This window comes from Gambusia affinis, linkage group LG09, assembly GCF_019740435.1.
Source record: "Gambusia affinis linkage group LG09, SWU_Gaff_1.0, whole genome shotgun sequence".
Lineage (NCBI taxonomy): Eukaryota > Metazoa > Chordata > Actinopteri > Cyprinodontiformes > Poeciliidae > Gambusia > Gambusia affinis.
The window spans coordinates 8,994,412-9,019,861 of NC_057876.1; the positions used below are offsets into that span (position 1 = coordinate 8,994,412).

Genomic DNA, 25,450 nt, shown 5'->3' on the forward strand with positions numbered 1-25,450 from the left:
CTGATCTATTTTATCTTCATGAGAACATAAAATATATATATATGTCATATGACACAATCATTGTTTGCCAATTGTATCTTTGTTTGTTACAATTTGTTGAGTATTCAGTCATGAAGGACTGAATATACAAAGCTGGTATCACTATTTGATTCAACAATGCACTACATTTTACCCACTCTGGTTCCAGCAACAGGGAGAGGAGGAGTTTCAGGGAGGAAACTGATGTCATAAGGACCTTCACAACCCCACAACTAAGACAAAGACTCTCTCTTTTCACCCACTGCTCAGGAGGGCAATGGGTGAAAATGGGGGACAGCACGCAAACCCCTCAAACAGCCCCACCCTTTATCACACCAGCAGAGAGAAAGTCCACTCCATGTCCTGGGAGCTAAGGATCCAAAAACACAGGTTACTGTTACTGGACTCTGTACTTAATTTGGCCAAAAGAATAAATATTAATCCTGGTTTATTCATTCTGCAAAAAGAACCCTTTGAATTACAAGTTCCCAAGACTGTTGCTGGAAACTGGCACAGGCAGCCACTTTCCCAAGACAGAAGAGGAAGCAGCCTATTCAGCTCCTCTCCAGAGTCGAGGAGTTTCACTGAGTTTGGCCACCTGCTAGAACAATGATGCTGATGTTGGGCAAACCAGAACTAAGATGCGTCCTACTTTTCCAAGCTGACCTGTGCTAGCCATAATCAGGTGGTGCCTCATGAAACGCTGCTGCTAACTGTTCTGTTGGTTCTTTAGGACCTCAGGTAAAAAGAAGCTGTTTTTACCACTAGCGTCTGTGGAAGCCGTAGCGAATGCTGGTGCTCATAAACAATAATATTGTTTTTCACTGTGCTTTGGACTTACAATAAATTGCTTCAAGAGCAAAAGATTAGATCATTTTGGTCTGTTTAAGATGCCATTTTATGAGTGGCAACAAGTGCTCTCTGTCTTTTATTTAGCTATTTTTAATCTTTTAATGATCCATCAATGCAGTAACGGATAGATTAAGAATAAATTCTCCAAAGGTTTCTGGTTTCTAGCTCAGACAAAAAGACATTAAAGAAATGGCTATGTGGAATACATATCACCTTTGCCAATGTTATTGTTTTTTATAAACAATAACTGAGACTGAACAATTTGGCTATTATATAGCTATAATATACCTGACAATCAGGTGGTGCCTCGACTTGGTAATACTAATCTAAATTACTAGGTTTATTAATAATTGCCCTAAGCAAATATTATAGTTATTCAAAGTAGACCCTCACTGGCACAATAAAGAGCAGGTGCACTTATAATTATGCTGCATTGTTTCACAGAAAAAAAAATAATTATATTTTCACAGTAATTACCAAATATTGGAATAAGATTTTAAGTCCAAATTGCCTGTCCCTAGTTTCTAATCAAAATTTTCCATCGGTGGGGTGTACTTGAATTCTGAACGACTATGGCAAACATAGGGAAGAAGCAAAGAAAAATACTTGATTGATAATTAGTCAGAAAGAGTAATGCTGTGTGGGTAAACTCAAGTAGCACGAGTTGAAACAACCAGCACCACTGAACTTTCACATATTAAAGGTGACGAAAGCACAAAACAGGTCCTAAATCAAGTGGTGCTGATTTAGGACCAAAATAATCTTGATTATTTTATTCAAATAATCAAGATTATTTGAATAAAAACATTCAGCAATAAGGCAGTTCAAAGTGTTTTCCTCTGAATTAAATGATTTAAAAATTGGAAATTTCAAAGGAAAGCAGTTCAGGAGAAAATCTAAACAAATTCACCAAAAGGTCTGAATATGATCTTCATAATCACAGTTTACTTCAGCTTTGCCTTATACACAGCAGTGTCTGTTACGCTTTTGGGGTCATCAGAGTCAAACTCAATCTCAAATACATTAAGGTTGTACACCATACAACATAAACACAGCTCAAATGCCTCAAACTTTATATCAAAAACAGTCAAAAGGCATCATCTGCCACAACATTTAATAATTAATGCTAGCTAATTTGTTTAATAATTGGGTGGGCATCATTTGTCCCCCAGAGATTATATCAGTCACTGGGTAGGCAGGGTTTGCACATCATGTCCATTGGAGCATCAGCTAGGGCATTTCCCTTTAGATCTATTGACAAGAGTGACAGAACATATGATTCGTATGCAGAACACAGTTGTCTTGAAGAAGAGATGAAAATATGAATAATGAACCAAGTTGATTAATCAATGGAAAGTAATACATTCCTAGCTGTGTGTGATGTCTAGTGGTTTATAACTTATAGCACATTTACATGTCAATTAATGGCATAAAAAACCCCAAATCTTTCTAAGAGGTCATCTCTGACTTTAAACTACTGACTCTTAAATTTCTTCTTTTCTATAGGTTTTTAAATGCCCCTAGTGTACCATTTTTGATGTCATCAAAGGAAACATGCACAAAGCAGAACTAGTTCTAACCTTTGTATTTAGTGAAATTTTCTTTGAAAAGCATAGTTTGTCGTCCACCCATGTTTTATTGTGTCAAATTATGAACTGGAAAGAAAACTACTGTCTTAAAATCTTCTTTGCTATTGATTTCTGGGTAATATACTCAAAGGAAATGGTTGAGCAGTCGAACAATCATTCCTCTGACATCCTTCAATAAAAAAAAAATGCTAGAAAAGCTTTCTGGAGTCACATTTAGGTTTGCAGAGTTTGCTGACAGGTGAATGGCTTCTCATGGGAGCGCTAATCCTCGGGTTTCTTCATCTGTGTTTGTCCGTCACTCATGTGCCTCCAGACAAACCAAAGGCGTATTTAACAGAAACTCAATGACATGCAGATGCGATCTGTGCTGAATTTGTATGCAAAGCATCGATGTGATTCCTATCATGCAGGGCTGAATGACATATCCATCATTTTCATGTAAGGCAAAGGATATGAAAAGCACACTCGCAAGAGTACGGGTGCATTAATTTCCATTTTTTCGTGCACTGCCAGTACGTGGTTTGTAGTTATGCTTATTGATGATATGCAAATGTTTTGGTAAGACACTGGACAGCAGGCGCGATCCATTCCCCAAAAGCAATCCGCTCCTGGTTTTGCTCCTCGTGCCTTCAACGCAGCGTGTGTGTCTGTGTGTGTACCTTCCCTGACTCTCAGCACTCCAGCATTGCTGTGCAAGCAGATGTTCTGTCCTCCGATGCCAATTCTTACGATTTTCGCATTTGGATAAGGTATCCTTGCAGGCGAAGGCTGCAAAGTGACGGGAACAAGCAGAAACTGCAGTCATTCTCCTCCTTCCTTTCCTCCTCTTCGGCTCGGCGACACAGAGAGAGTTGTGAACGGCTTTGGAGAGATACAGTAGAAGCTACAGTAAGAACCGGGGCGAGCACAAGGCAGCAGTTTCCTCCACCACACCTGTGATGCGTTGTTCTGAGCAACGGAGACGCACGAGCTGGATGCTGATGGCCACGGCGCGGCACGAGGATACATACTGAGGCAAAAAAAGACACTTATTAACGAAAACAGCCCTAAAAGTGCACCAGAGGACACTCTACGGTCTTGAAAAAGATTTTTCTGTCTTTGTTTCTCCGCTGCTCTCTTTTTCATTGAAACTTAAGTGATTAAAACAGCTTAAAGATGCCCTTACCTCCGGGCCCCTTTGTCCGCTGCGGCTTCAGCGCTGCGCTTCTTCTGCTCGGGCTCATGTTTGCTGGCATCACCTCCACTGGTGGTAAGTTACACTTTATCATTTCGTTTATTTATTTAACTATTTGTGTTGTAAACAAAAAAAAAAGCGCAGTGGCTGTAATAATATTGAAAAACACCGCACGTGAGTTGTTTGTTAGCTTGTAGTTGTTTTTTTTTTTTTTGGAAAAGCCTGGGCGCGTGACGGAGCACGTTCTTGGCAGCGGTTATTGTTCAGTAATTTGCTAGCTGTATATCACTCCTCAATTAGCCCGCACCTACAAGGTTACGGCTTTTTCAAGGTTAAAACCTGACCTAATCGAGAATTAGTATCCTTCATCTGTCTGATATGTTACAGATATACGGATTGTTAATCAACACATGGAAGTTTATTGCTTATTATTCGTCCTTTAGTGCAAGTTTGAGCAGCACCTGCCTGTAAACCTGCCGCATAATCGATGATTGTGAAAAAACAAGAGCTTCGTTCATATGGTCACAAAAACCTCACATTCGACTTTCTTTATGATAATAAAAGTTGTGGTCTTTGTGTGCGGATATGTTTCCAGCATGTGCTCATCCAGCATGGATGAGCACAACCTGAATCCTCTGCTGACTGCAACCGACTAGGATCATTTAACTCCACGCTCGTCCCGCCGCCAGCACTCATTCCTGCTGTATTCGCAGTATGGTGACAGCTTTACTGAGTTGGTAGACGACCTACTCGCGCTGATGAGTTATATTTTATGATGTAGCCCTGGCCAGACGCTCCAGATTGCATGCAAATGAGTCCTGATGTACGAAAACAATCTCAGTGAGCTGAGCCTGGAGCACAATAAGAGGGAGAAGTTTCTCCCAGTAGCAGAATAAAATCCATGAGGACCAAGATGATATTTTTTATGATACTTGTAACGTTGGTTAAACTGGACATGATGCATGCTTTCTTATTAGCCTCATGACTGGGGTATGAACTGTGTCATGAGACCAAGCCTGCCTGAGGAAAAAGCAAATTAAGAAGCAGGTCCCAAGACTAGCAGGGGTCCTCCATGAGCAGCTAATTTTTTTTAATCTGAAAATTTTACATATGAAATCCTTCAAAAACTATCCTATTTTTATTTTTTGTTTGATTGTCTTTCTTGTGTGTTCCCCTGTGAGGAACTGGAAAGACTTCTAAATAAAAGTCAAAGTTTCCAGAGTAAAGAAGTTCCAGAATTTATATTGAAGTGCTGTACACTGGATAAATCTGCCCCACCAAATGAGCTATTGTACACTATTTTTTGTTGGGCTGCATCGATATATAGATCTGAAATTAATATTGCTGTTATTGTCTGTCTAACACCCTTGTCCCTAGTGGGGTCTGGAGGGCTGCTGGTGTCTATCTCCAGCTAACGTTCCAGGCTAGAGGCGGTGTTCACCCTGGACAGGTCACCAGTCTGTCGCAGGGAAACACAGAGACAGACAGACAGGACAAACAACCATCCACACACACACTCACTCCTAGGGAGAATTTAGAAAACCTTGCAATGATGCAAGGCTAATTTAGAAACCTGACAGTCATATTTTTGGACTGTGGACCCACCATGCACAGGGAGAACATGCAAACTCCGTGCAGAAAGACCCCGGGCCGGGAATCGAAACCAGGACCTTCTTGCTGCAAGGCAACAGTGCTACCAACTGCTCCACTGTGCAGCCCTCGCCTTGTTATTGTATTATTCTTATATTATATGTAGTTTGTTACCCATTCAACATTGTGAAGAGACCACCACACCACTGACATTGCTTCTTTACTTCTGTATCTAAACAAATGCCACATGACCTTCACCACCACCATTTGAGCCTGGGTCTTTTTGAAAACAGTTAATAATTTATTATAATTTTATTTTAATCCTGATAGTTGTTCTTCTTAGCTTTTTCGTGAACATAAAATGCTTCCCTAAAATGACTTCACAACTCTTACAGATTGAAAATATGGCAGTAATGTTATTATCTGATTAAAAGTAAGTGAAGCAGCCATTTATCCCAACAGAAACCCGAGCATCACAATTAAAACAAGGGAGGTCTGAAATCCTAACACAATATTCTTTCCTCCTTTCTTATTACGGTCATGGCGAATGTAATGGAGGAAAACTAAAGATGGGGGGGCTCATGTAGGGTAATCAAACCCTACCTTGTGCACCTGTAATTCACACCACAGCTTTGATTATTTGCGTAGCAATGTCTCTGCGATGCTCTACGTCATCCTCACAGCTGTAAACATCTGGAAGCAGCTGCTTTGTATCCACAACCCAAGCAGCCCACACAACATTTGCCTTGCAATGTTTCCGTCTGGTTAACCTTGCTTTGGACAGGAGGCAAACATGTTTATGTTGGTGTAGCTGTGCCTCCTGCTTCGGGACACTGAGATGATGATTTCAGAGGGCCCTTTCTCTTGCATTAATTACTGCATAGTTAAGAATATATTAAGATTAAACAAACAGACATGCTCAAGGGACTTTGTATAACAAGCAAGAGAGGAAGCAGATTGTAAGTATGTTTGTAAGTCAGTTTTTAATGATGACAAGTTGAGTCTCTTGCAAGTGCATTTGGGTTAGTTTTAGGGTTTTATGGGTGGTGTAGGTGCTCAGATGTTTAGCACTGGTTCCTAGCCGAGGGGGCGTAACTTTGTGGATTAGTTTAGTGGGAAGGTTGCATGATCTGTGCCTCAGTTTACGCCCATTCTCCATAAACTTTCAGAAATAGGTTGATTTTTAAGAGTCTAATTTTCCGTAGGTTGTTTTTTTTCCCTGAGACGAGATGAATAACTGGAATTTGCTGCTTCCTGCTTTTAAGAAAAGGCTCAACAGGCTTCCATGACCCCAAACCGGAAAACACTGAGTGTAGTAATGGAAAATAAAGAGTATAGGCTTTGGTTTTGAAATTTGATTAGTGTCTTTTTTTGGCCAGTACAAGCATCTTCAAAGCTCCCCTCACAGCTCAGAGGCTACTTTTATTAGAAAAAGTGAGTTCCAGAAATGGATTGGATAGTAATTTGGGAGCCAATTCTTTCCACATCAAGATCGGGATGGCCTCAGCTGAGATCAGTCAAGCCATCTTCTGTATTGAGACAAGCTGCTGACTCGGCACCCGCCGTTATCAAAGCTGGCTTTCCTTTTTTTTTGTTCCAAGGAAACATTACTTAGTCAGTAATAAAAGTACAGCTGTCAATCTTAAATTTGGGGTCTTTCTCTTGCTTGGAGCTGTGAGAGATCTGACAGATCGGTTTAATGAGTTTGCTTTTAGCTCAGTCTTACGAACAATAGCAACAAAAAAACTGTTCTGCTTTGCCTGTATGCGTGTGCACCTCTTGATGTTTTTAGTATGCAAAGTGCATTTGTGTGTGTGGGAGGGTGTTTCCACAAAGATTTGCATACATGCATATGTGTGTGGTCATGTGCAAGGTTTATCTCAACCTCCTGTTGCTTCTGTCTTTGGTTTGTTGCTTTTTTATTTTCTTTTAAATGTGTCTCACCTCCTTCTGAAAAGATCATCAAAGCTAAGATATCAATATAGAAGAAAGAAAAATCCATCCTCTATTTTTTTGTTTGCTTTTTTCCCCCTCTTCCCAGTGAGAGTGTTGCCAAGCAATTGTTGTCTCGTTCGGCGAGGGAACCTGGGATTTGCTATCAGGCACCTTCTTACTTGTGTGAGCAATTTCCACGGGGTGTCAACCTTGCGATGATGCAAGGGGCTAGTCATTAAATGACAACAAGCAGAAATCTCTTGCATAATACAGTAATCTGTGAGTTCCCTTTTGTTATTGCTGTTTTATCAAAGAGAGACGTTTTAGCCAGACGTGTCTCGTCATTTTCCTGTGAATGACTCTGAGTCATCTCGGAGTTGTCTTTCCCTCAGCCAGCTTTGTCTCTCCTCATTGACTCACTAAAGAATGTGATAAGGAGAGCAAAAGCTGAAATTAACATAATTTATTGGGGGGAAATTGCCTTCTGGTCAAAGGAATTTAAAATCACTTCGTTTTTGTCCTGTAGCTAATGCATGGCAAATGATCGTCGTGCATTTGCAGGCACATGGTCTTCTAAAGGGAAATGATAATTTACACCCGAAAAGAGTATTTTTTTATGGTCTCTCTAGTTGCTGGAAATAAATTCAAGTAACACAGGCAAAAGGACGATTTGAACAGGGTGGTATGCAAGTTTGACTTCAGACTGTTTAGTTTCCAAACAGTAAATTTGCATGAAGTAAAAATGCAGGACATAAAGCGCAAGAAAGCAATTACACAAAGAAAAATTTAAATGATTTCTCGCCTCGGGTTTACAATCCGCTCGCCCTGAATTTCAAGTTGGAAATGGACAGTATCACAGTGACAGAGCGTAGCTGCTTGTTTGCTGGACTCACTTAATCAAATATTGCATTTTTTATTTGCCAGCAGGAAACGAAGAGACCTAATTCGAGTTAATATTTTCCTGTCCGAAGTCTGCAAAGTAATTTCCTCAGTCTGAGCCCGTGGTGATTAATGAAGCCAGAGATAATAGTTCAGAATAAACAAATAAAAGGTAAACAGTGCATGTCAACACAGGTCAGCCTTAAACAGCCGTGGAGCACGCTCGATTACATGACAAATGTCCGGCCGCCTTATCTTTCACAAGGCTGTGTCCCTGCACTTATCATTTGCAAATGGCCGTCTTGAAAAGCGAAGAAAGGACGCAGCCTTTACGGAGGACACAGAGAGGATGGACCTTGCAGAGGGGAGGAGTTGGGTGTTATTTTCTGCAATTTGTGCAGAGACTCTGCGAAGGCACTACATCTCTGTCAAACTCTGCCCTTTTGTTTCAATTACCCCATTTCTATGATCCAGGTCTGTGTGAGAGTGCTTAGATGGCTTGGAGGAAGCCTTGTTGGCTCTTCAAGTGCAGCACATAGCAGCCACAATTCCTGCTTGTTTGTCTTAGTTGGATAAAACTCTCCTGGTAGGTTTCTTATCAATGGAAGGTCACACTCAGCTATTGCCTCAACTTCTGCTGTTGTATTTATGTTGCTGCTAACCATGCGGTACTAGCGGCCGGCTAAATTACTCCAGTGAGAAGTTGGTGTGAACTTGTTGAGCTGAGTCTCAATTTTATGTCGCTGAAGGGGTTTAATTGAATGTTCTCTTCTCTGAACCTCCTAACTTTTGCTGTCGCAGAGAAAACAAAAATGCAGGGGGTGACATTTAACCTTGGATGCCACAGCGTTCTCATCCAGAGGAAAAAAAAAAATCACCTCAGCAAAAATCACGGAAAATGTGAAGGTTGACATTGAATCCCGAAGGTCAGTCATGGTGAAAAGTACTCATGCTGCCAGAAGGCACAGCTCTGCTGTTTACCTCGCCTCAATCTCCTGGCCTTGACTTAGCTGAGTGTTATTAACCAGTAGACATGAAGAAGTACGAGATCCTAACAGCATGATAACCTTGAGAAAAATCCTGCTAGGCTATTCATAGAAAAATGTAAAGCAGGATTATGAATACAAACAGAATCTAATTACTTTTCTTTGAAAATAAAAAAAGAAACAATTGCACCTACTGCTTCAGTCATTGTTGTCATTGTTGTAAATGAGGGCAAAGTGCAGAAACCTGCTGGTCAGATGTGTGCAGCAACAGATGGGGGAGGGTCATTACTACTTTATCCTCAGTACAGAGGAAAAAAAAAAGTATCATTCCTGCACATTCTTTTTCATCTTATTGAAAAACGTTAAACTGTAGGAACCGTGTGATGCAAAACAATTGCTATAAAAATTTTAAATCATTAATATACATTAAGGCCTGTAGCCGACCTTACTTGCTTATTAACAAGTGAGCTAGAGATTCACCAATAAATAAAAATTTGACTTTTTTTTTCCTATTTGCCTCCGATCTGCAGAAAAATTCAAAATTTTGTTGCCCTATTTATTAAATTCACCACAACTAAAATCTCCCACTATTTCTAGTCTACAACCCATTGACAGCATGTAGGTTGACACAATTTTTTTTTTCAAATGAAATGAAGATCAGACAATGGCTAGGAACAAATATTTTCCATAAATGGGGATAATCTTGTAATTCTATAATTTACTGGTTGTTTCAAAACCGCTACCTCTATCAAAGAAGTTGAAGAATATTTTGTTCTCTTTCATATGTTACAGTCCTTACAAAATCCAACTCTGCAATCCGGACCTAAAAATACATGCACATTGTTATTGAACAGAAAATAGGTGAAGTTATGAGTGGAACATAAGTGCTACTTAAATGCATCAATTCATAACAGCTGTGACTTTCATTGGTTAACCACCAGAACCAGCTCTGTAGAGAGCAAAGATACACAAATGAATGGCGTAATGAGCAGAAACGTTTCAGACAAAAACTTTTCATATAGACTCACAAACAAGGGCTCAGGTGTCAGTCATTAGATATCACTAATGTAACAAAGCAATTTCTCGTGTTTATTTAAAATCAATGTCTGTGGGGATTTTATATTTCTAAATCTGCCTGAGGGTTGATAAATGCAAGGGGTCATAAAGTGTCTGTGTGAACTGGCGAGTGACATTGTGTCAAACAGACTTCTGAGGATTTTGACTGTGGTGTGGTAATTTCTCTGGTGCTGTTAGTACATATATAAAATGTCCTGTCTTGCTGCTCACAATGTATTTCGAGGGTAGTCTTGTATAAGGAAGTGTTTTCAGGTTCCTCCTCTTCACCAAGTGATCAATACTTTTCTTCAAACAGTTAATTGGCTATCAGTCACTGTCAGGAGAAGAGCTTAGAAGCCCAGAGGTGTCTTGGAGCAGCTCATAATAAGAGCCTGTCCTGTCCTCTGGGTCCTCTCTTGGCCTTTACTTCAGGCCAGGTGGTGGCTGGGGAAGGTAGATCTGAATGCAATATGGAGAGCCATAGATTAATAGTTCCTTAGTAAGGCCACAAGGGAGCGATGTGAAAGCCATTTCCACTTCATCACACAGTGGTCTGGTTGGAAAATGTGAAGAGCATGGAAAGAGACAGGAGCTAAAAAACTGTCTGAAGGTTATTCAATTTCTAGTTTATTGCAGCTGTTGTTTGTGGATGCTAAGTATAGTTCTGCACTAAAGTTTGTAGTTTCTTCTTGCGAAACACGTTAAATTTGTACCTTTTTTCAAATGTATACATGAATTTAGGAAAATGCTTAAACATGAACTACATTGCTCCTTTATGCAATCTTTATAGAGATCCTTCCACACATACGTTAAAGGCCACTTCATAACATTTTTCTTAGTTTTAGTGATTATCTTCAAATGCTCATGTGATTTTCTAATGTAAGAAACAACTGTAAACTAATTCCTAATTATTTTTTTAAAATAGAGATATAACATCAGGTTAAACATTGGGGTAAATTTTGAACATTTGCTCATGATTAAGATTGATATACCTATTTTCAAAGCATGATGGTTCACCTATATTTCACAACAAAAGTTTGGGTTTTGCAGAAAAAGGAATTTGTTAAATGATCTAAAGTAACATTTTTCCAAAATCTAGTGAAATACAAAGTTTTGCTGTTCAGTTGACTGTGTTTATTTTACATTATTTGGGGCTTTTGATGATTTATTTGAGCCATTCTTTTTCCAGCAATGATTCTTCAAATTCAGACAAAGTCAACATTATACAAGTTATAATGTATTCATGGTGCTGCACTAATATCTGGTTAAATGTGGCATAGCAAGACCTATGTCAACTATATGCTTTTAATCTTTTATTCAGCAAACTTCTTATATAACTATGGATATTTGACCTTTCTTTTGAGCATAATTAGTAGAGTTCATTGGAACTATTTGGCTTCTTATTACTAAATTAACTTTTAAAAGTAGTTTGCTACTCTTCAACTGGGTCCAGGTCCTATTTTTAGAAAGTCCATTCCACGAACTTAATGTCAAGCTGCTTTATCCTTTTCAAAATCAGTTTTACTGTGTTTGGAGTCATTGTCCCAATTGTGTCCGTCCAATTATTCATTTGAGTGGATGCTGAAGAATTTGACGATGACTCTTTATTTAGTACAATCCACTGTTAAACAGCCCCACTGCATGATAGTTCAAGCACCGTGTTTGACAGTTTATTTTTGGCTTAGAATTAGGCTTTAACTTGACTTTTCCAAACATACAGAGTAGCTTTTCAGTGATCTTTGAGGCCTCAATTATTTTTGTCTAAGGCAGCTTGTTTGGCTATGTGGACAGCTGGGAATCTCAGTCAAACTTAAAACTGTCCATTTTGGACATAGAGTCTCATTCTTGACTGGCGTTCTATCTTGCCTACTAACTGTGTAAAATAAAGGAAAATAACTTTATGCAAACTCAGACTTGTGCAAGTTATTTTTTAATTGGTATTATGTGCGGTATAATTTTTTCATGGTCAAAAAATAACTAGAAGATTAAATAATTTGGTTCAAATAAATACTTAGTAGCCCAAAATTTAATTTTTATCAATATTACCATATTCCTGACATAAGGGACCTAAAACCTTCTTTTCTCAAAAGCTGGCAGAGCCACAGGACCAATAATGAGCACAACAGGTCTAACTAGGGCATCAGACTTCATTTTACCCTGTAGAAGAAGAAGCTGCATGCTGGGATATATGACTGCGCAGATTTTCATTTCCATTTGTGTTTGTGAAAACAAAATGGCTCTTTTAAGAGACATCATACTTAGAGTTTAAACTCAAGGCAACAGAGCAGAACATCAATAAGTAGCAGCAAGTTGTCAAACTGCTTTTTATTACGTAAAAATTTGACTGACCTATTTTTGACATTCTAAAAAGCTCCATTTAATGGATGCATACTAACCCCAGCCTCTACTGTAGCTTTTATTTTGCCTCTAATAATGTCATATATGAAAAAAGTTTTAAAATGGGCCATCCATTCATTGAAGGTGCGTCTTATAATGTGGTGCGCCTTATAGTGCGGAAAATACGGTATATCAATGGTGCTAGTCAAGATATGATTCTTTAAAGATCTCATGACCAGCCAAATGGCTCAACAGACACACATTTGTCAGCAATGGAAACATTCAAGGAGGACATCAGAACAAAGAGAGGTCTCCCTCTGCAGCTACCAATATGGCTAAAAGGACAACGGCTCAGGTTCAGTCCTGCTGGCATGACGTAATACTTGCCAAGCTGTCTCAGTCTCCAACGGATTAGATTGAATACAAATCAAGGCATCTGGTTTATTTTGTAGTCATCTCCAATCTCTGCTTTATGTCAGTGTGCAATAACACGACTGCACTGCAGAACGCTCAGACAGTGAAGAAATGTTTGCTGTGGGGAAAAATATTGAAAACTTTTTCTTGTATTGTCTATAGTTTAGTTCTTATATGAGGCGGCTGAAACTGAAGGGCAGAGTTTGAAACAACAGATCTTTCTCCGAGTGTCCACCCTGGATTTTGTTATTTTGTAATAGCTTGGACAGATGTCCCGATTATAAACCTTCCTCACTGTAGCCCACACAGTTTTCCAACCCCACCTATCACTGTGGAGGAGTTGTGGCATGATTTAGCTGACACAGGAGAGGCACAGTTCTGACACTCATACAGCGTCAGCGTTGAAGAATCATTAAAAAGCTGCTGTGCTCTGATACGGTCGAACTTGAACATAATCATCAAAGGTATGTTTGAAGAAAAAGCAAACATGTCATGAAAAGAATTGATTTTCTTTGAGTCCTTTATAATTAAAAACAAGACACAGAAATCCCTAGATGTACTCACACAGCTCTAACAAAATTGCGCTGTTTAGTTTAAGAGAAATTCATTGTGGAGCCTGTCAATTTTCTCCAACTTTATATACATTGTTCACTAATTACTACTATATACCCTATTATACCCTATCTGCACCCAAATGTTTGGCTCATTGTTGCTCTGTCATTTAGAATATAAAATGTAAAAGCCAAATTAAAATCAATTTGCTAGATATTTCAATGCTTGATCAGGATATCTGGAGAGCCTTTCAGCTGGAGCTAAATTTTATCATTTTGAAGTGATTCTGTTGACAAGACAGGAGGAACGGTGACCTTTTCTAATTATGTGTTTGTGTCCAGGCAGGCACCAGAGCCTTAGGCAAGCAATTCAACTGAGTCAACAGAGCTCAGCATTTTGGAGCACATCTAACCCTACGCAGATCGTTGTACTGTATATTATTAGATTATAAAGCCGTAAGCAACAAGACATTTTTCCTGCAAAAGCAATCTACTGAATTTTATTTGATTTCTTCAAAACATCAGTGAAAAATTATACAAAATATGTTTCAGCTGTAACTATTCATTAGTTATTAATTACAACACCTACACAAAGAGTAATGAAAACTTTTTTATAGCTCATTACCCCAAATCTTTTAGCAATGAACTACAAATAGATATTTGCTCACTTACTCAGAATTTTGACAAACAAAGAAACTTATGATTATTTTGCCTAAGTTCATGTAAGTGAGCATGAGACAGATCAAAAGCCAGATTGATCCTAAGTTGCTCAGCTTTACAAATGATTTATTTCATCACATTGAATCCTGCATTTATATGCAGAATGAAATATACAGATTGGTGCTTGTGAAACAACATGTCATTGCTTAGAATTACAGAAAAAATTGCTAGATTAATATTGTTTTTTTGATAACAAATTTAAATGGGTGAACATGTCAAATTATAAATTTTCTTTGATCAGATTATTTTTTGCTCATCTTACTTTGCCATTTCATTTTTTATTTTGTAATTTTTCAAATTTGTATGTACACTTTACAGATTTAGCTTTCTAGACAATACAGAACTGAATCTAAAATTGTCCTGTTACAGTTACTCATTCTGTCATTTCAAATAAACACCTTTTTTTTTTTGATTTACAATAGTAAAAAGAATTTATTTTTATTCAGTTACTTAGGGATGAAGTGAGAATAACAGATTTGGTGGAAATAACTTAGCCTGCAGTCAAAAAATAATTTTTTTTTTTTGCAAAGCACAGCAGTTTTTATTTTATTACCACAAGTGAAGATAAACAATATTTACAAAAACCGTATGCAAATAAAATTTAATGCTGCAAATTTAACTTTCTAGTTCAATCATTAAAGAACTTAATATTTCAGAGCATTATTTTATCATGGTTGCAGGATTTAAACACTTGTTTTTTTTATTGAAAAAGAATAAACCTCATTAACACAAACACCTGAAATAAAATGAATATCTGTTCTGTAAATAAATATCACAATAGTCCACTGGTTCATACAGTCAGATACATTCATAAGAGTTTTGTTTAGTACTGGTAGCACTTATGTGTGATCCTTTCAGATATTCAAAAGAGATTGGATTAAACAGTCATATTACTTTTCCTATTTTCTTATAAATCAGACCATAAATCAGACAGTTTGCTGCTTTAGTAAAAAAGAAATCTTAAAATCAATCTTGTTACACTGACACATGATTCCTTATACTCATTTATTATGAATGTAGTAGAGAACAGCCTCTATCTATGTAGTATTTTGTTTTGAAATTTAAGTGAAATGAGGGTAACATTATAGATCAGTTAAAGCTATATCACAGTTTTTTTTCTGGTGCTATCAAAATCACAGAAAAAAATCAAGCCTATAGAATTAATCATGACAACACAACTACCACCAAGACTCAATGCCATTATTTTTTGTCCTTACATTTTTGACTTGATTCAGGACTAGATTTAAATGTCTCATTTTCATGTTTCAGGGCTTTTTACCTGCAGTTACTTGTCACCAATGCTTGAATTTCAAAAAGATGATAACTACAGAACAGCTTTGCTCTGGTACTATTTGTGAACATCACACAGTTCTTATGTTTCATATAATATTGAATTTGATATTAGATAAATACTGTTGAATATGTAAAGGATTAATTAGAAAATGTAAAAGAGTGGGACTTGTTTGGGGATGTGAGGGATTATAAATTATGGTCTGTGTGGATCATTCAGTTTATTTTACTCCATAAAATGAAAAGTCACTAATTAATTTGACTTTTTTTTTTACAGACTCAGTCTGAATATTTATTCACATATTTTAATGCTTTTTATAATTTAGATTAATATGCAACACATTGTGCTCCAAATTTAACTTTCTCATCAATAAATGAATAGAATCTATACATCCTGCCTTGTTCAGAAGTCTCAATTCAAAAAGCAGGATTTAAATAACAGTGGTTTTTTTTACATTTGAGTATAATTAACTTTGTAATTAGCTCAGGTCAACACACTTTCATTTGACAGTAAACAAATTGTCAGATTGAGGTGGTAAAAGAGTCAGGTACATATTGTTTTGTTGTTACGAATTTTAAAATATATTTTGTGATTCAATTTAGTTTATATTTTAGTTTGTTTTTGTGTTCCTTAGTCTCCTTGATCAGTCTTTTATTTATCAGTAGTCTTAGTCTTAGCTATCTTTAGATTTAGTAGATCTTTATTAGATTGATTTTGCAATACTAATTTTAGATTAGTACTAGATTTATACATGCTCACAGCTCCTGCCTGCATTTTGGTTCATCCACAAACTCTCCATTCATGACGGCGTGGTCGCAAAATATTACCAAATATTCATTTTTGGGTTGTCTGATATCATAGTATACAGCTTATCTACTGAACACTGATTCTCACTTTTATGTTTTATGTTCCTTCAAAATGATGAAACAGACTTTGAATTTATTAGGAATTTCATGGAGAATTAAAAAAACGGTTTAGCTAAATGGATACAGTTGCACTAATATTTAACAGTCTTCACCACACACGTTGTAGCTGTCTAGCGAAATTTTATTTAAATGTTTAACCACAATTTTTTATTAGAAATGGTAATGTTAATTTGCTTTGGTTGGTTTTCTGGCTTGTAAGCATAGTTCAATATACTTAATAGGATTTCTGTTGTGGGTTTAGAAAGATCATCCCACAGGCTTTTTCTTAACTTGCTGTATTTATTCCAACAGCAGCTTTCATGGATGTTTGATGCCACCCCCCCTGATGTAACATCAACTTCTGTTCCAGTTTCAAGCCTTTGGCTACTTAGTAAATTTTAAGAAGTCTTTGGTTCTTTTAAAAAATGCTTTTTGTGTTAGTTTTTGTCTCATCTGACCATAAAGTTTGACTCAAGAAGGCATTTAGCATGTACGTATGTGCAACTGCAAGGTTCAGTCTAGTTTAAAGGTGTAGTTTTGGACAAGAGGCATTTTCTTTTTTGTTTGTTTTTTATTTTTAGCACAATCTTATTTCATGGTAGTGTATTGTAAGGTATTTGTGTCAGCCCAGTCTGCCCTGGGTTAAAGTGCAGGTTCCCTTGCTCTCCTCCAGTTGTGGCAGCCGTATAAAGGTGAATTAATCCACGTAGGGTAGCGTCTCCCCGGAGAGTTTTAAGATGAACACTGAGCAGCACCTTTTTGAGGGTCTTATTACCGCTCGGTGCTCCTATTAGTGTCTAGTAGAGAACCGGTGGGAGATAATGAATTACAGTGAAAGGGAAAAAGCTAACGAGAGAAGAAAAAGAGAAAGTAAAGTTATTTATTAGCCTTCACTCGCTTCTTGCTGGGTTTGTTTAATGTATCACCATGGCCTCACCTGGCAGTAACTTTTTTTAGATTGCCACATCTTGACGTAAGCCCAAACAAAAGAGAAAAACATTGTGTCAGCTGTAATTCTGCATGTTTAGTGTACTGGTTGGGTGAAAGCTTCATGTTTATATTTGCATAATTACCGTGTTTTAACATTTTGAACTTTTTATGATTCACATGTACTATTATTTATTATGTTCTATCAATAGAGCAGTTTCACACAGAATCCAGTGTGTCTCCTTATTTGTTAGCTAAAATAACAAGGTAATTTAGGAAAAAGATGTTACCGTATGTTGGACTTCTCACTCGTAGCTACTGGTCTTATTTGAAGTTTCAGTCTTCATATTTCCTGTGTGTTTAATTACTTTCCTGAGCTGCACTCTAGACCATGTCTCTAAATCACTTCCTTACTGTGTAAAAGGAAGAACCGTGAGGAGAACTTCGGATCAAAGATTCATCTCTTAAAATGGATGTGACAGTCAATATTTGGTCTGTTAGAAACTGAAAAAATACTAAGAAGTGCTTGAAGCTGTGTTGTATTGTATATTAATCATTAAAGAGATTTAAAAAGAAAAAACGACTTCCAGTATGAATGAAAACTTCCTACTCAAATATTTAAATTCATATTTCCGGTTTTTAAATTGAACAACTGAAAACCCAGACGGATTAGCTTAATACTGAACTATTGAGAAGCCAAATGCAATTTGGCTTAATTTGTAATTTCTTGCAGCATATACTGCGCATAGCTTTGAAAGTGTATTTCCACCCATGTAATGGCTGCATAACTTTTCTGGCTCCATCAAGTTGTTGTCAGAATATCATTCTACTTTCTCTTTACTTGTTTCCGGCCTTTATGTCTTCTGAAAACTGTAGATTTCACCTCAAAAGGCAGAGGAATTATTTGACGATAAGATGCTGCAATACAATCTTTGTGAACTACTCTACTCTCCTGTCCAGATTATTAAAAAAAAAGGATTTATTCCATTCATAATCAAAGGATCAAGGTTAGCTTGTAGGACAAACCAACTAGAAAGTTAAAAATCTCTCCTTTTGTAGGATAACATGTCTAACACCTCATAAAGGTGCTTTTTTCTTCCCTTAGACACGTTCAGCTTTGATTTTTTATCAAATTCCTTCTACCGTTCAGATTATTTTTTACTTAATCATTGGCATATTTTAGCTCTGTTCACTCACTAAACAGAGCTGAGAAGACAAAGTCTATCATTTGTAAGTGTTTTTATTTTCTTCTCATGAGAAGCATGATATATACCCCTCTCTTTATATGTATGTATATCATATAAAGAGGTAGGCTGGTGGTGATATTTGTATTTATATAAGTAAATATATATATATATGTATATATATATATATATATATATATATATATATATATATATATATATATATATATATATATATATATATATATATATATATATATATATATATATATATATAAGTAAATATATATATATATGTATATAGTACAGACCAAAAGTTTGGACACACTTTCTAATTGAATTCAATGAGAAGGTGTGTCCAAACTTTTGGTCTGTACTGTAAATATTTATATATTATCTGTTTTTCCAGTATTTTGCCGTAGTAATATTTTAACTTTTTTGTCTGTAACAGACTGCCATTTTGTAGTAAGCCAGCAAAGGTGCTGAGAGCCTTCCCCAGTCTGCTGGTTATTGCCAACGCCTAAAGCAAACAGCAGGACCAGCGGTCCCACAAGTATGAAGCAACCATGCAAGCCATTATCTGCTATACAGGACTTTATGGTATTGTAAGCACATGTTAGTAATAGTCTATATAGGAACTTGAGTAAAAATAACACAATGTAATGCTACTTATGTAACAATAATGACCAAAGTAAACAAACAACATATATCAGGATCTATTATGTTTTATTCAAAACAGAACAGCGATTATTTCTACTGCTGCTGGTTATAACTTTCTATCTATGACATTAATTTGTGTTATAATTTTGGTATATAAATAACTTTGATGTAAAATTAACATTACAAATAATTACGTCTTTTTAATTTGATCAAATGTAACTGTATGTTGGTTTTTATGTTTTTATGTTTTAACACAAGTATAATAAACTGACATACCGCTGGTTACCTGTTTAGCTGCTAACAGTCCTCAAGATGGGATCTGCTTCAGATCTTTGTATCGGTGCTAAAAACAAATAGCTGTTTCACACTTTCTATGGAATCATTGCTAACCTGTTATTCAAGGTGTCTAAAGTGTGCAAACCCAAAAATTAATTATTTCACACTAAGTGAGTTCCAGGGCGACTGTAGATATTGGGTAGACAGGTGATCTGGCAATGGGAAAGTTTGATTTAATTTCAGCTTGCTCCTGTCAAATGTTGCACTTAAACTCAGGTAACCCATCAGTGTGTGTCTGTGATCTAGTCAGTATGACAGGAAGACTGCCATGAAAATCATAAGAAAATAAAATTTTCAAATCATTTTGGTGTTCGAACCTGCTTAGAATTAGACAATCCAAAATCAAACCTGCAATAAAGTCCTTCAATCCTAGTTTGTGACATTTGGATTCTAAGTTTTTCTGAAAAATATTTTTTATGAGTCACATCCCCACGTTTAGATTAAATTAAATTAGCAGAAATCTGTCAGAGGGGATTTGACAGTTTATGGTGCAGAAGTGCTGTGTTGTATACAGCAATGCTGGAGACTTTACAGCATAAACATTTCACTTGGAAGATATAATTTGACAAGTGAGCAGTATTTCATTTTTGGGCCCTGAGGCATGATACATTCTTACAGTAAATTCCTCTGTCCTTTCTTAGCATATGATGCCCCACTGTACAAATTATTTGAACCGCCAGAAGGTGTTTGATTTATGCTGAGTCTGAGTTATCAGCTCCAAACAGGCCATGTAGCTTCTCTCTTATCATCTTTCCCAGCCTCTTGCAGAATTTCACCATGTTTTTGAGCTCATCCCTAAATGTGATGACAATAGTCATGAACAGAGCACAAAGACAAAAACTGCCACTTGCAGCAAAACCAGAACCTCCCCCACTCGTCTAATTTCTCTCCCTTTTTTTTTTTTTTTTTTTTTGACTCCCCTACAATGTTTTTGACAAGATTGCCTGGCAGTGTCGTGCAGTAGCACAACCCAGGCTGTTGTGGGTCCTGCCTGCTGTGACCCTGTCATACAATTAGCTCCCTTCTTTTCTGATGGCGAGAACAAAGGTGAACTTGGGGAACAGGGGCTGTGTTCAGTCAGAGCGGAGGAGTGTGTGTGACACGCTGATGACTCTGGGGCATTTTCTTGACCAGAGGAGTCGTTGACTGTCACTAAACATCACTCTCTTCCTCCCCACTAATGGCATCTCCAGATTGTGCTTTGAGGAACAAAGGCTGGTTGTACGAGATACCGAGGAAGGAATAAAGAGACCCCATTAATGCTGCCGAATGTGGTTTGTTACAGTGGCTGCAGACTTGTTGAAGTGTCCTGACAGATATGAACCAAGGAACAATTATGGCGTGTTGAAACACGTCAGTTTCTCCCACATGCTGGGCAGATAACACGTGTTTAGAAAAAAAGAAACAGAGAAACCCGCGGTAACAAATTCAAATAGACGTAACTGTAATCCTCAAGGTTCGAGGCTGGTAACTAAATCAAGCTGTAATGGGGACGAAATTGTATGTTTTATTTATGAGGGTAAATTCAAAAGGTGATCATGTTATCAAACAAAGCCATATGCAGATTAACAATGAAATGAAATGTTCTAAGAAATATTTTTAAATTTTCCTGTGGCTTTGGGGAAATAGAAGCTGAATATCTTTTCAATTAATTGCTTTCCACTGAGTGAAATTATATCCTATGCAAATTTGTATCATCCTTTTAATAATCAGTGCAAAATAGCAGTTGAATTAATTGCAACTAATAGTATTATTTATTCAACCTTAGTGATACTGGATTAGTCATTGGGAGGTAAGGTTAATTTGTTTGACCAAATAAAATAAAATTTTCATACTTGTGTTGATAAAAAATAGCAAGAAAGAGTACTTTTTGGTATATAATATCAAATGTGTCCACTCATGTTTGTCTGATTTAGAGTTACTGGTTTGAAAAAGAAACTTGTTGGCCAAATTCATCTAATTGACTTTTCCTTTTGTAATGTAAAATGACACACATAGCCCCAAACTACAGGGAAACAAGTGAGTGACAACATTCCAGTGCTGAAGCTGTCAATCTCTGCAGGAAATACTCAGAATGGGGATTTTACCGCCTCAGGTGCAGAGTCACTATTCCTATGCAGAGCTGATTGATAAAACCAAACAGGATCTCTGGTGTAGGTCCTGTTTGAAAGATTACTTTTAAGTTAATCTATTTTTGAACATACCCCACAATAGCCTTTAAGACTTGTATAAAAGTGAGAATGTTGACAAGCATGTTTCTGCAGTACATTGTGGGAGGACAACACTTGGCATCAGCATTGTCACAGTAAATTCCTGTCTTCATGACATTTGGAGTCAAAACAACAGCCTGGGAATACATGCCCTTCAAACTGACATGATATGGAGCAGCTCTGTTTTCAGCTAATGGCCTTGTTAGAATTACTGTTCAAGAAAGTTAGTTAATAACCTGAAATTTAAAAAAAGGACATCTGAGTGTTTCTTGGAGTAAGCGGTGTTGTCTGTCACTCTTGCTGTTCCTTAGGTTGCCTGCATGCTAGCATTTGTGTCAGTTTCATCAGGAAAGCTGCACAGTCTGACATATTTTTGAAATAATATCCCATTTAATTTCCCTGCATGTCAGGTAACTGCCGTCAAAGCTCCTGCAATGTTTTATCATCATATTCTGGCCTTTTAATTTACTGATGACTTTACTTCTCTGGATTATTTGGAACAAGGCACTAGAATGAGGATGCGCAATTTGTTTCTCATCCTCTCCTCACACATACATGCTCATGGGACTCTGTGTTAGTTAGTATTTAAGCATTGCATATGTCCATAAATATTCAAATGTTCTCCCAATTACAGCAAACGTGCGTCTGTATTTGTTAGTTCAGTCCTGATATGCTTGTAGAAGCAGCACTGTTCAGGGTCTCCACCCACTCATACTGTTGTTCTCCATGAACAGTTGGTGGCACAGTGGTAGACAATGAAATTCGTGAGAGATTGTTTTTTTTTTTTTCTACCTCAGTTTGTGGGCTTAGAAATCAGCTCATGCTTTGTTAAAAAAAAAAAAAAAAAAGTCTTCATTCATACCGGAAGTTTCTTTTTCTTTTTAAATCTCTTTAATAATTAATATACAATATAACACAGCTTCAAGCACTTCTTTGTTTTTGTTTTTTTTCAGTTTCTAATAGACCAAGTATTGACCGTCACATCTGATCTGGTTAGCCATTTTAAGAGCTGAACCTCTAATCCAGCCGTCTGACTGCAGTGTTGCGTTTAAGTTGGTCTCTCAGTGGCAGCCATAATTGTACTAAAACTTGAAATTACAATGTGCAGGAACAGTTCCTTAACTGTTACACATGTTGAATTATTTTGTGTTGTTTAGAAATGTTCTTTATGAACTCACAGAGTAAACAGGTTCTTTACTTAAACAAACTGCTTCTTATTAGAAGCTACCTTTATAAGGGCCTTGCCGCAATGCGCCAGCCTTTGTGAATGCATCGTCAGAGTTCTCTAGGCTTTCATTTTTTTTCTTTACTTGTTTACACAAAAGCATTTGTGTAAACAAGTAAAGAAATACCTGTTAAAAAAGAGTGAAATACCTAAAGCATTTTTTGGCAGTTCTGATAATTGCTATTAAAAAATTGCAACAGATGATTTTCTTTTTCTTTTTCATGATAACCGGGACGTTTTAATTAGTAATCCATAAATTCAGTTAAACTTAAAATTTAAGAGTTGCAGAAAAAAGCAATCCTTAATAATTTGATGTTGTGACAATAGAAGAGAAATAATCAAAGAAGTCTTTGTTGAAGGAAAGCTAATATTGAACTTCAACACCATCCTCCGAATAGAAACAGCACCTGATGATAACAGAAGCTGCAGAAATCACTGATACGACTTCATTAAATAAACCCTTGACCCCAAAGATGCTAGGATGATCTATTTCCCTCAAGTCCCGTTACTTCGCTCGTGTATGGAGATCCCATGCAGAGATTACCACTGCACTATCTCCCTATCTTTAATTTAGGAAAGCAGGATGACTCCTCATGGGTAAGATGGTTATCCACACTCTGTCTGTCTTATTTCTTCATGCATGTTAGCTCCGAGAAAGCCTCCTTTGGGACCACATAGCAGGCTTTGTGATAGTACATGAAAATGGTTTTCTTTGTCTTCTCTTTCCCCTGCGACTTCTGGCAGGAGCTATGGAGCCAGAGAATTTCTAAAAATTTCCGTCTTGATGCTTCTGAGATCTTTGATATAAGACACTAGAGGGCTAACTAACCAGTTCACTGACATGAGCAGTACATCTTTGGAATTTGCTTATTTTTGCTTTGTCCTTCGGGACGTTCATGTTTGCGTTTCTGCAAAAGGTTGAACACACAGGGCCAGTGGGAAGCAGCTTCATATACCTGCATCTCAAGGACATCTTTGCAGAAATGTTGGTAAATCAAGGCAGTGATAATCTTCCTTACCACAAACCTACCTCTGCCTTTACAATTATCCCACTAGATCTGGACTGAAAGTATTTTTTTCTTCACCTTTCAGTTTATGATTTCAAGGCTGAGCATTAACAGCGGGAACAAAAAATATATTTTTTGCCACACTTCTAATTTGACCTACCTGTTTTCTCACTGAATACAGTCATTTGTTAGATTATAAAAAGTGTTGAGTGCCTGAAAAAAGCAAGAAAAAAAACAATCCTTAAGGCTTTTATCTGTAGCTAAAACTGATCCTAGGTCTGCCTGTCATGATGGAGCGTTGACGATGATGTCCCAAGAGCTTTCATCTTTGCTCCTTACATTTGCCTTCTAAACACCGAAAGGCTGAGAAAACAGGGCAATTTGTCTGAAAGGAAGCGACTCCGATCGATAGGATTTTCATTACAGTTATGTTTTCATGCTGCAGCAGAGGCAGGGTGTGGAGCTCTGATAAATGAAGCATTAACGTTCACATCCTCTCTCTCCTTCCTCTCAGTGCTGTCACTGTGATGATGCGGGTGCGCCAGGATGAGTTTGCGCGCTGGATTTTATCCTCCTCTGTGCCATGTTCCCAGTCAACAGCTGTCTATTTTGTCACTGGAGATTTCAGGCAGTGTCCGGGATTTGCAGTGAGGGAAACAAATGAGAAAGCATTGTCTTTCTGAGAGTGGCACTTTATTGAGTTATCCCTCACTAGGTCCACTTTGTGACGTTGAGCTAAGCAGCTTACTTGTAGCCTTAAAAATGTGCAGCATGGTCCAACAAGTTGTCAAGTTACTCTGCGGACAATTTTAATGTTTATGTTTATTTGCCACTTTTGAAGAAATGGAAACTACATGGTGTGTAGTTTAATTATGTGTGTAAAATTTAACTACACGCCATGTCAACAAATGTCTTGCAGGCTCTGGGTCAGTTTGGCTCTTCACCGGTTCTTTCCCAAGTTTCAGACTGACATATTGCTTTTTTATTGACTCCCTATTGGGTTTTAAAGCCATGTACTGTAATTGTTGCATTCCTCTAAGCAACCTCCTGCTGGTAGAAATTAATACCTAAAATTACAGAAACACATGTCCTTACAGCAGACTGAGTACATTGTAAAAATAATAATAATAATAATTTTTAAAGTCGGTATGAATGTTCCTTCAGCAAGTTCAAGTAGATCGGAAGATGTAAAACATCCCAAAACAGACAGCTAGAAAAAACTGCTGGGTACGAAGTGACCAAAACCCCAAAGGAACAAAATGGTGTATGGTCAACATGACCATGCACCATTTTGCAGCACAAAGTTTTAGGTTTGTGTTTTGACTTTTGCTTCCTGTGAAAATATCAGTTTTCAGTATTTGAGAGCAAATATACACTTGAAAACAAGATCAAGATTTCATCAAAAGGATTATAGTTTCAATGTCATTAGTTGCTAAAACAACAAATATTACATATATGTTATGATTGAATTATTGGAGTATATTTTTACTAAGCAGATTTTTTTTTCTGTGACGTTGTAAGGATTAAATGTTTAGCAAACATTTTATTATAAACATGTCACATTCCAGCCATTGTGGCTTACTTCACAAACACCAGTAATTACA

The 25,450-nt window shown here is 37.1% G+C and overlaps 1 protein-coding gene across 4 annotated transcripts in view; it reads left to right on the plus strand.

The window, feature by feature from the left end:
* Positions 1–3,135: 3,135 nt before the first annotated feature.
* The window catches only part of unc5a (unc-5 netrin receptor A), a 164,417-nt gene continuing 142,102 nt past the window's right edge, over positions 3,136–25,450 (plus strand). For all 4 annotated transcript variants that reach the window (XM_044127925.1, XM_044127926.1, XM_044127927.1 and 1 more), the window contains exon 1: positions 3,136–3,708. In XM_044127925.1, the coding sequence (XP_043983860.1) occupies positions 3,615–3,708 (94 nt within the window). In that variant the 5' untranslated portion in view covers positions 3,136–3,614. The remainder of the gene's footprint in view (positions 3,709–25,450) is intronic.